At 36.8% G+C, this 15,000-nt stretch overlaps 1 protein-coding gene across 9 annotated transcripts in view; it reads left to right on the forward strand.

The window, feature by feature from the left end:
- Positions 1-504: 504 nt before the first annotated feature.
- The window catches only part of Sec31 (secretory 31), a 28,707-nt gene continuing 14,211 nt past the window's right edge, over positions 505-15,000 (forward strand). For 4 of the 9 annotated variants that reach the window (XM_070126993.1, XM_070126994.1, XM_070126996.1 and 1 more), the window contains exons 1-21: positions 505-655; positions 2,553-2,762; positions 3,116-3,299; positions 3,510-3,640; positions 3,989-4,091; positions 4,244-4,455; positions 4,623-4,818; positions 4,976-5,107; positions 5,494-5,670; positions 6,099-6,272; positions 6,920-7,006; positions 7,187-7,387; positions 8,253-8,424; positions 8,573-8,721; positions 8,831-9,001; positions 9,221-9,358; positions 9,606-9,683; positions 10,288-10,326; positions 11,005-11,043; positions 13,770-13,895; positions 14,660-14,765. In XM_070126993.1, coding sequence (XP_069983094.1) covers positions 2,560-2,762; positions 3,116-3,299; positions 3,510-3,640; positions 3,989-4,091; positions 4,244-4,455; positions 4,623-4,818; positions 4,976-5,107; positions 5,494-5,670; positions 6,099-6,272; positions 6,920-7,006; positions 7,187-7,387; positions 8,253-8,424; positions 8,573-8,721; positions 8,831-9,001; positions 9,221-9,358; positions 9,606-9,683; positions 10,288-10,326; positions 11,005-11,043; positions 13,770-13,895; positions 14,660-14,765 — 2,818 coding nt within the window. In that variant the 5' untranslated portion in view covers positions 505-655; positions 2,553-2,559. The remainder of the gene's footprint in view (positions 656-2,552; positions 2,763-3,115; positions 3,300-3,509; positions 3,641-3,988; positions 4,092-4,243; positions 4,456-4,622; positions 4,819-4,975; positions 5,108-5,493; positions 5,671-6,098; positions 6,273-6,919; positions 7,007-7,186; positions 7,388-8,252; positions 8,425-8,572; positions 8,722-8,830; positions 9,002-9,220; positions 9,359-9,605; positions 9,684-10,287; positions 10,327-11,004; positions 11,044-13,769; positions 13,896-14,659; positions 14,766-15,000) is intronic. The other 5 variants (XM_070126998.1, XM_070127000.1, XM_070127002.1 and 2 more) reach the window with 3 other exon arrangements.

Below are 15,000 nucleotides of genomic sequence, written 5' to 3' on the forward strand. Positions count from 1 at the left end.
GCTGTTGTGACGTCTCAATCGCCGCCAGTGGTGCTAGCTTAGCGGAAAACGTACTACATCTAGCGAATTTACAATCAAAATACTTTACCCTAAATATTAGCGAGACAGGTGTATCAGGTGTACTGTCAGCATGTATCACTTGTGCATTATTATTCAATAACAAATATTTAAGATGATAGCATAGTCACTTTTAACTTGCTAAATCTATTGTAATCAAAACATTTTTCTTTGGGAGGGGGGAATCTATCAAGATGTTTACATTTTTCTATGATAGCAATAAAGTAACTCATCTTCATTAATGATCATCAAAGATTGAGAACGGTTCGGAACTTTTAAAGTAATTTGTGTTTCATAGCAGGATAATTCTTTTCAAGAATTGCACGTGTGAGTAAATAACATAAATCCACAACACGCTATGTCTAACTAATAACACAACAAGTGAAGCACTTAACATTTGTACATCAAACCAAGACATACATAAAGAAATAAAAACATCTTTAGAATAACTCCTCCATCCCTCTAGCGCTCCCCTTCAGCTTGAACTTGCAGCACTGTCGGCCACGTAGGAGCAGTTGACACTCGCGACTCGATGAGAGCAGACGTGGACGGACGCTGCGGCGGTTCATGCTTCTAAAAACTTGCAACCGTGCAAAAGGTCGGTCACATGACTTACATTGGGAGGTTGCGGTTGCATGAGAACCATCGGGAGTAATGAATGAGAGAGAGATTTCACTATAAGGGCATTTTAGAAGCCGGGTTTCCGTAGCTCACAACAGTGACGGACTGATAGATTGTCACATCATCTGGAATTTAATTATTACATTTTTTAACACATCTCTGGTATTGTTTTGAGCTCATAGGACTCTTCGGGATCTAATACTCAAGGAAAATACTTCATAGGAAGTGCATTCCTCATAATTTAAGACGTTACAAGTATGTGGGTACGTGGAGGTTTTGTCGTGGCACTCTCGGGCATGGGTCGAGTGCCATTCTTGTCTTTTCTCGTATTAGAGATTAATCATCATTCAGCAGAAGATATCTGTTTTCATTCATTTTCATGCGTCTGCTCTATGTTGAGAAAAACGGAAAGGAAATTTCACGATCCAGGAGTCCTTACCGTGATTCTTTTTAATGCAGTTCAGGCCGTAAATAGAGGCAGATAAGTAGTTTCAAACCACAGAACACTACATCATTATTGATATTCCTTTTGTGTGTCTAAGGGCTTGGTTATTATTCAGAATAAGATCTCGTGAGGTAACACCCAAGCCTCTGGTTCACATTCTTGCATAGGCCAAAGAACCTTCGCCTTTTAATGTTTAATAGAGGAGAGCTTGGACTAATTCCATATTTAACAATGGAATGGTAGGAATGGTTGCAGACTGCATGTTTTCAGCTTGTTTTTGTTGGAATGCAAACGGCAGATACATATGTATGTGATGCATATGCAGATGTATAAAAACTGATACATTTTTGATACTTTTACTGTTGGCTGAGCAGCAGAAGAGACAGTCTTGGTTGGATAAGGCTCAAGTATCAGATTAATGTTACCAAGAGTGATGCATAGGCATAGAGGGAAAAGGAAAATGCCCTCTTATAGAGCACAAAATATTTTGATACAAACACAGGTACAGCTTCTGTGACCCTGTATTTAGCATGAAATGATGAAAATAGCTACTGTATATCACTACTCAGAGACTAAGTCTACAACACCCACACTGCCAGAGTTCTTAATGTTCTTTTCCCATAAGCAGGTATGAAATGCTAATAAAGGGGTGTGTTCCCCATCTAGGGAATAGATAGAAGTCAGGAAATTTTAACCCATTAACGCCAGTATATTTTGAAGTCGAAAATAAAAGATTCCAGGCGGCTACAAAATCGGCGGGTAGAGCTGCCCCAGAGTCTGTCCGCCCGCCGGCCGTGGCCCGCTGCTGCGTCGGAGCCCAAGCCCCAATACAGTTTCACACTGGCAGGATGCCTGGCAATGTTTATTTTTTGGGCTGTCTCATATGTGTGACACCTGTCGTTTGTGAGTTAACTTTGGGTTGTTGGGTTTGTATGATTTCCTGGTTTTGGGACTGTCTCTCAGGGGGGTGCATTGTTTTCAGTAACAAAAACCCAGTATCGATTATGATTTTTGTGACATAAATAGAAAAGTCTTGAGATCAGTTCTCATTCTTAGATATAAAAGTCTTGATCAGTACTCAGTCCTCCTGCTCTTGTTGGAACGTGTTTTGAATACAGGTCGCAGCTAGCAGTTCGTAGATTAGCTGAGCGGAGTAGTGCCCATGTGAATGGAGGGAACAGTAGATCAACTTTGCGGTACTTCAATGTCGCAAAGTATTTTACAATCCCACATCACAAAAGCACAACAAATGCATAGTGTGAGGGAGCAAAGCCTACTAAAAGCTCGCAATAGGAAATAAGGGAATGGGGCTTGTGACATCAGCCTGCAAGTTGGAATACAATCATCCACATTGCTATACATTGTTTATTTGATGTTTTGATATGTCTCTATGTATTTTTCATAAACTTTTATCTCACTGTTTTACCAGGTCCAAGATGAAGGTGAAAGAGATAAATCAGATGGCCAATGTGGCCTGGTCACCTGCTAGTGTCTATCCTCTATACCTAGCCTGTGGCACAGCGGCTCAGCAACTGGATGCCAGCCTCAACACCAACTCAACACTTAATATCTACAATGCAAACTTGGGACAGGCAAATCTGGAGACAAAATTGGCTGTGTCTGTGGAAACGCCAGGAAGGTTGGTTAAAGATCTGATGAGATTTCCTTTGTGTGTGTCTCTCTCTCTCTCTCTCTCTCTCTCTCTCTCTCTCTCTCTCTCTCTCTCTCTCTCTCTCTCTCTCTCTCTCTCTCTCTCTCTGTCTCTCTCTCTCTCCCCCTCCCTCCCTCCCTCCCTCCCTCCCTCCCTCCCTCCCTCCCTTCCTCCCTCCCTCCCTCCCTCCCTCCCTCCCCTCCCCTCCCCCTCCTCTCCCCCTTCTCTCGTATCCTCTCCCCTCTCAGAGTGAATGCCTTTAATGATTACCAAAAAAAAAAAAAATAAATAAAGAGATAAAACTTAACATCATCATTACTTATCTGTTACTACTTTTTCAGATTTCATGCCTTAGATTGGACTGGAGACCAAGGTTCAGGCGTAATTATAGGAGGATGCGACAATGGGGTTTTGTACGTGTACGACGCTAATAAACTAATTGCTAATCAGCCTGAACACCTTCTAGGGTCCACAGAAAGTCATCATTCAGGACCAATTTTCTCTCTAAGCAGCAACCCATTGAAGGTATGTTATTGACTTCTTTTTTAAAAAGCTGTCTAGTACTCTGTAAATGAAGTCAAAATATGTATATGAACCATTCTATTTGTTTTGTCTGTGATTAGGTAATGATATACAAAGGTTGTGATATTTATTTCCATGGAGAACTGTGCTCATAGCTTGCATACCTTAACAATATGGTTAAGTAATATATATATACACTGATTCCTTTTCAAGAGTAACTTGGTGGCCACGGGATCAGTGGATTGTGACCTGCTAATTTGGGATGTAAACAACCTCTCTAGTCCCATGACACCTGGCAAGAAGGCGAATCTAGGAGCTAATGTCACTTGTGTCCAGTTTAACAGGTATTTGATAAAGTGAATTTGTTTAATACCCTTTTCATATATAGGTAAAAAGTAGTTATTCTTATTATACAAGTACAAGAATGTAGACTTGGTCAGATAGTGTGATGAGCATTGGAATAATTCAAGACTTACACTTTCCTTTTGCATAGAGTCTTGATTATTTTATATCTTTATTTAGATTGGCATTCAAAATTTCAGGAATGTGGATTCTCTATGGTAGAAGTTCATTTTGTAAATATTGATTGCCAAAGTTAAAAGTTTACCCGAGAGTAACATATTTTGATTAAATACATTTTTTTAAAGATTTAAGCCTTCTAAGATTTTTTTTCTTAATTTACTGTAAAACAGACAAGCAGAACACATATTAGCCTCAACATATGCAGGGCACTGTGTGATATGGGATCTCAAGAAGAGCGCATCAATCATCTCGATTGTGGATTCTGTCTCAAGGGTAAGATAACAGTGGTGTTTAAACATGAGTTTTTAGTACATATCACAATTTCAGATGACTTTCAGATCAGTGATACTCTAAGTTTCATATTGTTTTTTTCCCCCAATATAATTTCATATCTGATTTATGAACTAAAAGAAGTTCTCTTCCAGATGAAAGCCAAGAGCATTAGCTGGAACCCTGATGTAGCAACACAGCTCTTGCTGGCAAGTGATGATGATGCAACACCCATGGCCCAAGTGTGGGATCTGCGTTATGCTAATGCTCCTCTCAAGACCCTAGAGGGACACCAGAGAGGTATCCTAGCAACAGCTTGGTGTGTTCAAGATTCCAGTTTACTCATGACAGCTGCGAAGGATAATAAGTAGGTGTTTCTTTTGTGTGTGTGTGAAAAGTTATGAACGCTTGTGTTATTTTGTTATTTTTTCTCTATTTTTTTGACAATTATTTAGATTTTTTCATTGTAAAAAAGTCAGTTGATATTAATGGATTACTCGAAAATGTAAATTACATGACGACCTCTCCTCTCAGAATCTTTGTGTGGAACCCTGATTGTGGAGAGAGAGGGTCTGAAATCGTCTGCGAATTTCCTTCTTATAACCAGTGGAGTTTCAACTTGGATTGGTGTAAGCGAGACCCATCCCTAGTGGCTACTTCTTCTGTGGATGGAACTGTAAGCGTTTACTCAATCCTCGGAGGTGGTTTGCCACCAACACAAGCTGACAAGGTGAGTTGAGAGAAGGCACAAAGTAGTTACTGGTAACAAATTTTCTCTAGTATTATTATATACCCATGATCATATTAACCCTTGAATTTATTGTGATGCATTCTTTAATATCCTTCAAAGTAATGTGGATTTTTTACCATCTTTTTTCCCCATTTAGTTCTCGGCCATTGCGGATTCTTTCCCAGGCATGGAAATGCCTGCAGTGGTACCCCAGGGAGCCACTCCACAACCTATTCAGGTCAAGAACCCACCTAAGTGGTTCCGAAGGCCATCTGGAGCAAACTTCTCAGTAAGTTCAAAAGTTTGTGATCTTGTTCAGATTAGAGAAATATAAGAAAGGATAGTGTAGTTCAGCTTGTTATGGCATTGCTGCTTATGTGGAATAAGAAGATGAAAGATTTAAATGTTAAAGAAAGTTAGGCCTGTTCATGTGATAATTGTAACAGTTTGTTGAATCTTGTACGGGAATTAGATCACAAGAGAAAAGATCCTATGTAAAATAAGTTTGAATGTAATGTCACATCTGGAAGTGTATTGCATGAAATCTTTTTGATTGCTATCCTTGGCTTCAGTGCATTCGAATATTCCATTTCATGTAAGAAATTCAAATAGATAATCCTATATAAAGTAGGTATGCAGAATTTTAGGCTTAATTCACTGAATGATCCTTTACAGTTTGGTGGTCGACTAGTTTCTTGGAATAAGCAGAGCAGAGCTGTGGCCATCTCACAGGTGGTAACGGAAGAGAAGTTGGTGGAACGAAGTGTTCAGTTAGAGAATGCTCTCTCACAGTCTCAGCTTGGCCCATACTGCCAGGCTAAAGCAGAAGCTGCTGCCAAACCCAGTGATCAGGTAATATTTGTTTCTCTTCAGGTCTTATGTGGGTAATTCTTTACAGTACGAACACACTGTCTTTACCTAATATGCAAGATTGAACTGAAACTTGAGTGGACCAAGTGGACTTAAGCTGTAAGCTCTTTCCTTTATTTGTTGCATTATTGTTGGTGTCTGCAGATTATTTCATGTTTCACTGAATAACTTTTTTGCCCTTTACAAGAATATCATTAATTACACCTACCTTAATTCATCCATACTGTAAAGATAAACTGTTATTTTTTTTCTTTTCTATGTCGAGTAAGTTTACTTTCATTTCATCATCTTTTCTACTTCCAGTTTTGTGTATGTACAGAAGAACAAATCCTCAGCATACATATTATAACCAAATTTCAGTGCAAAGAATCTCAAGTGTAGACTTATGCAACATGTTTGTTTTGTTTCAGGTTTTATGGAAGTTCATTGGAGCCAACTTTGAAACAGCTCCACGAACACACTACATGAGTCTGCTTGGCTATAACAGTTCACAAGTCTCAGACAAGGTTCGCCCTCCAGCACCTGTAGCTGATGGTATTGCAGCAGAGGTTCTGGCTGATAAGATGGAAAATCTTGGCACAAACGTTAGTATTATTCTAACATTTTGGTGTCTGTAAAGTGTTCACTACTGTTTGATATAGGTGGGAAATATTTGCCTGCTTATGTCAGAACAAGAAGAATTTGTATTTTTTTTTCTTCTATAGATGTTTAATCTTTGTTTCTTGTGATTGCATGCAGAGAAGACAGCAACATTCATTAAGTCAGGGATGGTTATTTGTTGCAGTAAGTTGAATTTATGTAACTCTTCAGTAAATCGTTCCTCTCTGCTTTCATGGGTAGCTTGAAATTAATTAAGCTATGTGGAATATATATTTTGCATAGAATTAGAATGATTATCTTGATGTTTCATTGCTGTTAAGATATGTTGAGCTGGCAGTAAAGTTTTATTTCTTGATTCTAGAAGAGTTACCGAGTGATTGATTTTCTGTATTAATTGAAACTGAACTGCTCATTAATAGTACCAAATTACCAAATCATAGTATAATTAAAGTAAAGTTTCAGAAGCATCCTGCCCCTTTTCAGAAGTAGATTTATATAAATCTATATGCCTTGGCTGAGCATCATCCATAAAACATAACATTTCAATAAACTTTTTTTGTGTAAAAAAAATGAGTTGTGAGAAATATAGATGTAAATTAATGTAAATGCTAATTTTCTTTTACACTTACAGGATGGCAGCACCAGCTCACTTGACCCCAGTGAGCAGTTTGAGATGATTGCTTCAGCTCAGTCCTTCGACAAGACTCCAGAACTTGAGGTAGGACAGATCATTTAATGGATGTCGATGTATGTAAAGAATATTTATTTTTGAGAATATGTAATAAAATAAAATCTTGTATATATTACTTGATCCATTTATAATTAAAATTGTAAGTGTATTTGAATTCATAGTCTTTCTCATTACCTGTAAATATGAAGGCTTAATTTTGTGTCTTAGGAAATAGAACCAGAGGTGGAGACTAAGCCCTCCAAGGTGGAGCTTAATGTGGAGGAGACAAGTGGAAGTAATGAAGGACTGATTACCCAAGCACTTTTGGTCGGGGACTTGGAATCGGCAGTTGAATTGTGCGTAAAGGACAAACATTTCACCCATGCATTGACACTTGCTGCTCATGCTGGCCAGGAGCTCTACGCAAAAGTATGTATGGTTATGATAGGTTTTATTTGGCCTAGAAATAGCTTTTGATGGTGTGTGAAATATGAAGGACTTGTTAACCCACTAGCGACAGGTGGTCCACATACGAGACACCCCGGGAAAAAAAAAATTGTCAGCATCCCGCCAGTGTGACGCTGTATTGGGGCTTGCACTCCGACTCAGCAGCGGGTCATGGCCGGCGCATGGGCAGAGTCTGGGCCAGCCCCACGCACAGATTTTGTAGGCGCCCGGAAACTTTTATTTTCAGCTTCAAAATATACCGGCTTTAGTTGGTTAATCCAATGCCGCCGGGAAAATGTTGCATTCACTTTAGTGTTATTTTAAATGTCTTTGCACATAGATGGCTTAGCCACAGAGGAGTTCATTAGTAAATCTTTTGACGTCACCTTTCCTTGAGTTGGTGGATTTTTTTTTTATGCCATCAGTATTGATACTGATATTTTTATTTTTAATATTGTAATTACTGAGTTATTTGCATTACTAACAGCAGTATCAAATGCTAAGAAATAGGATTGAAAATCAAGGAAAAGGTTAAACAGGTGAGAGAGATACTTCTCGTAACTGGGTCTTTGATAACCTAGTACTTGTGGAGCCTTTTATATGTAAATATAATTACTAAATTAAACACACATTGGGCATAGCATATACACCCAAGCCATCCCCTTCAGCATGTGGTTAAAAGGTATATGAAAATATACCAACTGGAAACAAATATACTGAACTACAATTATAGCTGACTTGTAATTTCCTTTTATTGATCAGCAGAGGAAAAGATTCTTTATAACACCATTGTACACAGTACAGGTCTGCATTCCATGACTTCCTTCTTTTCTTCCATGACAAATAGACCCGTGACAGTGTCTTGAAACAAGTCGATGGCTCTCTAGCTCCCTTGATTGGGGCAGTTGTCCGTGGAGATTTGACCTCAATAACCACATCTTGCAACCTTGGCAATTGGAAGGAGGCCCTAGTGGCAGCTCTTACATACTGTGAAGATGCCCAGTTCATTGCTCTTGCAGGTAAGGGAGGAAGAAAGCTTAGGTTCATTTTTAGTTTTGATGTTCTTTCTTGGTAAGTCTGAAGATCCAGATATATAGATTGGAAAACTTGATGAAAGGTTCCATTTCATATATTGAAAATTCTCATGACTTTGCCCTATCTTTGCAGAGAATCTTGGTGAACGTCTAGAGGCATCTAACATTGGAGAATATATACCCTCTGCCATGATTTGCTATGTTTGTGCTGGCAGTTTGGAGAAGTTTGTTTCTTGCTGGTCAAAGATGCAACCAAACTTGAGCAACCCTAATGAATTACAGGTAATTTACTAGCAGATGCAAGCAGTCATTTGTGATGATGGCTTTCTCCAGGTTTCAGAAATATCATGAATCAGTGATTTAGTAGAGTAACATCTTTGTACTTTTACAGGACCTGGTTGAAATAATAATGGTCCTCCAAAGGTCCCTTGCAGCAGCTGGTCGACCTGTAAACCTAAGTGAAGGGAGCACTGTAAGCTCACTCTTGTGCCAGTATGCATCTCTCCTGGCAGCCCAGGGTGCTCTGAACACAGCTGTGTCCTATCTGAACTCTGCTACACAGGTTGGTAATAGAGTTCTGACTGGAAATATTTGTATTTTGTGTCTCATGTCCCAATACTATTTTGTCTGTAGTTTAGGATGATACAGACCTTTCTTTTCCTTTGCATATAAAAGGTGTTTTATATATATAAAAGTGGATGTGTATCTTATGTTTATATACACAATTGCATTCAATTGCAAATTATTTAATCAGGTAAAAATTTGGAACTCCTGTTTTTAGGGTGAGATGATTGAATTACGTGACCGCTTGTACCGTGCACTGGGATACCAGACTGGGAGGACTAACCAGCAAGTGCACAATGTTGTTCCTCAACCATCGTTCAGACAGACTCCAACTCCACAAGGTTATCAGTCTCAGGTAATGTGATTTAAGGAACACCATTTATGGCCAAAAATTCATATGAGGTCATTTTGCTTTTACATATCAGACTGGTTATCTATTATCATATCAGACTGGTTATTTATTATTAGCATATAAACTATATTTTTTCCCCCCATGAATTTCATAACCTTGACTGAAGTATATGATTGATCTTTTGCGATATTTAGTGCCTTTTGTAAGTGCTTTTGGTGAATAATTTCTTGTTATTCATTGGGTTGAGAAGGGAGGGGGCTGGGCTGGGAGCAGTGGCAGTCAGCAACCAGTGGGCGGTTTTACGACATACCAACCACCAAGCATTCAGGTACACTGCTATATGCTTCCAGTTGTAGATGAAAATGTATCACTGAAATTAAGTAGTTTAGGTTGCTTTCCGATGCTGCATGGATTACTGGTTAATCAGTAGCAATTAATATGTTGCTTTGAGTTGTTAATATTGAAAACTAAGCTATACCAATGGGATACCAATTGCATTTTGTTGTGTAATTTTTCAAGTTACTTATTTGAGCATGTAATATATGACCAACATTTTGGATTAAGTGTGCTTACATTTTGTGAAGTGTCATTTTTTTAGTAGTAGGATGTAAATAAAAACTAGGTTAGGAGTTAAAATAGAAAATCTGTAACAAAAGCCCCTTAAAATTATGCTTAACATCTCTTTTTAGCCTTGTTTCATAGAGAATTTTGTATTCCATAGGCAAAAGCATAGAAAGCATGGTGAGTGAATTACCAGTGTTGGTGCAGCTTTTTCCCTGAACAACTTGAAGCTTTTACATGACTTGGTTATACTTCATCTGCCTAATCATTACCCACTCCTGTTAAACAGCAGTGGGTAAATTATGTCAGGAGGTGAAAGAGCGAGTGATTGATAAATAAGTAAATGAATCAAATGCTTTTTGGTTTGACAGGGCATCTTTCTCCAGCTTTATCCTGGTCAGAATTATCAGGTATAAGTAGTAATTCTTTCTGTAATTTGATATGGTATATTAAATTTGAGAAAGAAAAGGGTGGACTCTTGAATATTGTGCAAGGATGAATTGAAACAAGGGTGCAATGAAATGGGAAATTCTAAATCTGTAAGGTTTAGTGCCAAGCTAGATGATAGCACATGAGATAGGAATAGCCACAAGAGATCCAGTTAGTTGTGCTTTGAATTGTTGCAGTTTTAAAGTTCCCTTTTTCATTGTGGCTTGATTTTGTTTAATTTTTTACTGTTTTTTTGGGGGGGGTTTAGGAGAAAATAGCTGCTTTGTTTCATTATTTTTTCTGATTAATGAAGAGGGAAGATGAGTGAATATTTTTGCATTTAGTAAATTTTGTGTATACTGTGTCATGAGGTCAAGAACAATATCAGTGAGGCTAGTCATTGACTTTTTGGGAGGACTGGTTTAAAAAAAAGAATTTGTAGATATGTAAGCAGAAAGTAGAGATGCTTGGATTATATATTTGTTTACTAGCAGACCATTGATTAGCTAGTGTGTTGGTAATAAACAGGCTTTCTCTATTTTTCTGCACATTTTGTTATTAATATGCTAAAATGGAAGAAAAGAAACTTGTACCAATATTTGAAAAGTATTTAAAATGCAGAACAGAGATTAAACTTTAAACGTTATTTCTTGTGACAGTGTATTCAGGTTCCCCAGCCATCTGCCACAGAATTGTTGGTGAGTGACAAGTGCCGGTATTAGGCAAAGGTTTACTAATAATGTATTTTGCGAGCCAGATGTAGTAAGAAGCTGGAATTCAATGCATTGTAAAGAGTGATCAAGCACAGTGTGGAAAGTTGAAAGCGTTGGTTTGTTATACATTCTTTTTATGATTTCTTAGTTCTGTTGTAGTGTCTGAACAAGGATAAATGCACAAATAAGAAGACTTTAGATTGCACATACTTTTATTTGTATAGAAAATTTGCACACGACTTAACAGTAGTACGTCTTTTCATATATTTTTTTCCCTTTACTAGATAGGTTTATTAATGTTAGGAAGTGGAAGAATATAAAATGCAAAACATTATCATCACATGCTTAAAGGGAGGGAAATCTGGCTAGAAATTTGTGCATTTTTGCATTGTGTAGTCTGTAATATATATTAGTGGTGGATTTGTTGTTTTCTTTACTTGGATTATCTCTTTTTTTTATTGTTAGGAAAGAAATTTGATATTCTTTTGATAATAATTTTACTCTTTTTCTCATAGTTATGCCCAAGTATATTTTGCTATGTATATATATATATATATATATATATATATATATATATATATATATATATATATATATATATATATATGTAAATATATATATATATATATATGTAAATATATATAATATTATGTAAATATATATAATATATTTCAGTGGTACCAGCACCAAGATCCTCAGATGCTATTTGATGAGTAGGGCTAATCTGTTTAATTATCCACCTACATATCTTTGCTTTTTATAGCTAGTTGAAACACTGGGGTCAAGAGGTTTAGGGTTCATTTGAAAAAAAAATTAAAAATTAGTGTTTTTGAATAGTATTGTCATAAAAAAAATTCAGATCATTTGTCATCTATCATTATTCACTTTATTAGTTGTCAATCATCACACCGTCAACATAGTTCATTGTTCACTGTTTATCAGTAATCTTCCTAAGATTACTGATAAACCATAATACCAGATTGATTTACCTGAACATAACCCCATTTATCTGTGGTTGAGTATCAACCTGTTGTAAGCCTCCAAAGATTGCTGTTTGCAAATGAGTCTTCTAGATGTGTGTGCTGTTGTGTGATGTGCTTAAAGAAGGACATTCTGCAGGACTTGTATTATCCCTTGTATTTGCTTCTCTCTCGTGTGTCTACAGGACTCACTAATGGCACAGCAACCAAGGAATGTTGATTCTTACAAGATAGGGATAACTTTCTTGTTAGAATAAATTGAATAGTTGGGTTGTAATAATTGCAGAAGCTTAGAACTGCATTGTGCCATGGTTTTGAGATTTCTTTTAAGTTCTGCTTATTGTGCATGAAATCTTATATATTACACATTATTTAATTTTATATCCCCACTCCTATTGCTATCAACGCAAGTGTGTTTTTTATCTCCATCTGCTAAAGTGGTGCTCAAGGCTACTATCATATCCTTCTCCTGTTCTAAGCAGGAGGAGGTTAATGTAGCTCTTAATGGCACTATTCTTATGATTAATAAGAAATATATGCAATTTATGTCCATAACCTTTGGGATTAATAGGTGATATTTAACATTTGAAAAGGAAACCTGTATATTAGCCAAATTGTACATCACTTCAGCAGTAGTTTGCAAGGTAAAAGTACTTGGTGTGATACAATTATTTTTAACAATATTTTCATGTGCATGCAGTTATTCAAATAGTAGGTGAGTTGTTGATTATGGTTTTCTGGATATTAAAGTAGTTCTAATCTAACAGTATTTTACAACAAGTGTATCATTTATTGCTACTGCATATAGACTACTTCAGAAGCTTTGTCTGCTTAAATATTAAGTAGTCAAATTAACCTCATTATGAAATTTTCTGATCTTGACTCACTGATGCCAGGAAGGCAAAAGTGTATGCCAAGTCAATTTGTGTTTTTTGCTAGTTAGTAGTCTTTATACATAGATGGCTCTACAATGGCTTATTCACCAAGGAGTCAATTACTAGTCTGACCTCACACATCTCTTTACCCTTTTCCTTGATTTTCAGAATGACTTATTTTTAATTGCTGCTAGTATTATTGATACATTATGATAATCATAATGCCAATAATTATGACCATAAAGATATTTATAGCATTAAAAAAAAAAAGATTCCCCAAAATCAAGGAAATTGGGAATAGGGTAAAGTCAAGAAGGCTTACTAATTGGCTTCTTGGTGGTGTAGGACTTGTGGAGCCATCTATATGCTAAAAAAGATTCAGAAGTGGGTTAAAAGAAATATATCTTACATATAGCTGTAAGACCGTAATGTTAAAGATTGGATACAAAATCTCGGCAATTAAAATTAGTAATAATGAATAGATAGATAAAGATTGAATAATTATTCAAATTATAAACTCATATTAGGAGAAGGAAAAGAAGTCAAGGTGTGATATGAAAGGAAGAATGAATTGCTAGTGATTTATATTTGATATTTACACTTTGGATGTGAGTTTTATACATGATATTCATATGAATATAATATGGTATATCGTATGTTCCAGTTTTCTTTCTCCCAGTTTATTATTAGTGTATAGAGGAAGAAGAAAGTATGATAATTGAAAAAAAAATTGTTCCATATATCTTTTGTGTGTTGAATCTAACATCTCATTAATATGTAAATAGATAAATGGTATTGTGTATTCTGCTCAGTGGCAAGTAAATTTATTTTCAATGTCTGAATATTTTACCCACAGCCAAGCCAGTTCACTCCATCAGTTCAAGCACAACAACGCAATATATATGGAGAACCCACTGCACCACCACAGGCTGCACCTGCTCCATCCTTATTCACTCCTGCACCTCATGTGTCTCAGCCACCGGTATGTACTTTATCTATTTATTTATTTATTTATTTATTTTTATATTTGAATTCCTGCTGTTCCCCACACTGTTTGAGATTTGGATATAAGGCTACCACACCTTTATGCTCATGTCTTCAACTTTGATAATGGTGTTTGTGGGATTGAACTTTTTGGTAATAACTTTTAGAGGCTGTATCATGAGTGGATACGTTATCCCATTTGCAACGGGTATCCCACATATGAGACACTAGGGAAAAAAAATTGCCGGGGGTCCCGCCAGTGTGATGCTGTATCGGGGCTTGCACTCTGACTCAGCAGCGTGCCACGGCCAGCGCGCGGGCAGAGTCCGGGCCTGTCCTGTGCGCCGATTTTGTAGCCACCCGGAAACTTTTATTTTTGGCTTCAAAATACACCGGCGTTAATGGGTTAAGAGGTTATCTCAAAATGCAACCACAAAAAAGTATGGGTGTATGCTAGCCTTGAATAGTTTTGGTACTATAACGGCATTTATTTTATCACCTCACTTGAATGTATATTGTATCATTCCATGATGTAGTAAAATGTGTGCTGGCCTTTGTTCTATTGTTGGTTCCAAATATATACTTGTGTTCGAAGAGGTATTTGAGGATCTTCAATATTAATTAGGGATGTAGGTAAAAATAGTAAAGATAGGTGTACAGTTATATATAACATATTAGAATTTGACATTTCTCAATGTTGATCTACATTATATCTCTGTAAGAAAGCATAAAAGAGAGATGCTAACCAAGAGCTTTTCTCAGGTGCCAAATCCACCAACGTTTGGAGTGCCCCCTCTGACGCCAATGCAGCCGACCATGGCTGCTGTACCCTCAGGCCCACCACCCACTGTAGTCGGTCACACTGGAGGTTCGTTTGCTGTTTGCTACAAAGTCATATTTTTTCAAATTTGTGATTTATTGTTTTAATGTAGTAATTGGATGATACTTAAATCTGTTTATTTTTATTTATTTATCTATCATTATTATTTGGTTTTATTTGTTTATTTTTTATTATTATTATATTGTTATTGAGGAATTGGTGACTTGGTTTGATAAGCTTTTATTTGGAAAATTGTTTCATCATGAAGTATTTTTGATAAGTC

The sequence above is a fragment of the Penaeus vannamei genome, chromosome 11 (genome assembly GCF_042767895.1).
Source record: "Penaeus vannamei isolate JL-2024 chromosome 11, ASM4276789v1, whole genome shotgun sequence".
NCBI classification, from domain to species: Eukaryota; Metazoa; Arthropoda; class Malacostraca; order Decapoda; family Penaeidae; genus Penaeus; species Penaeus vannamei.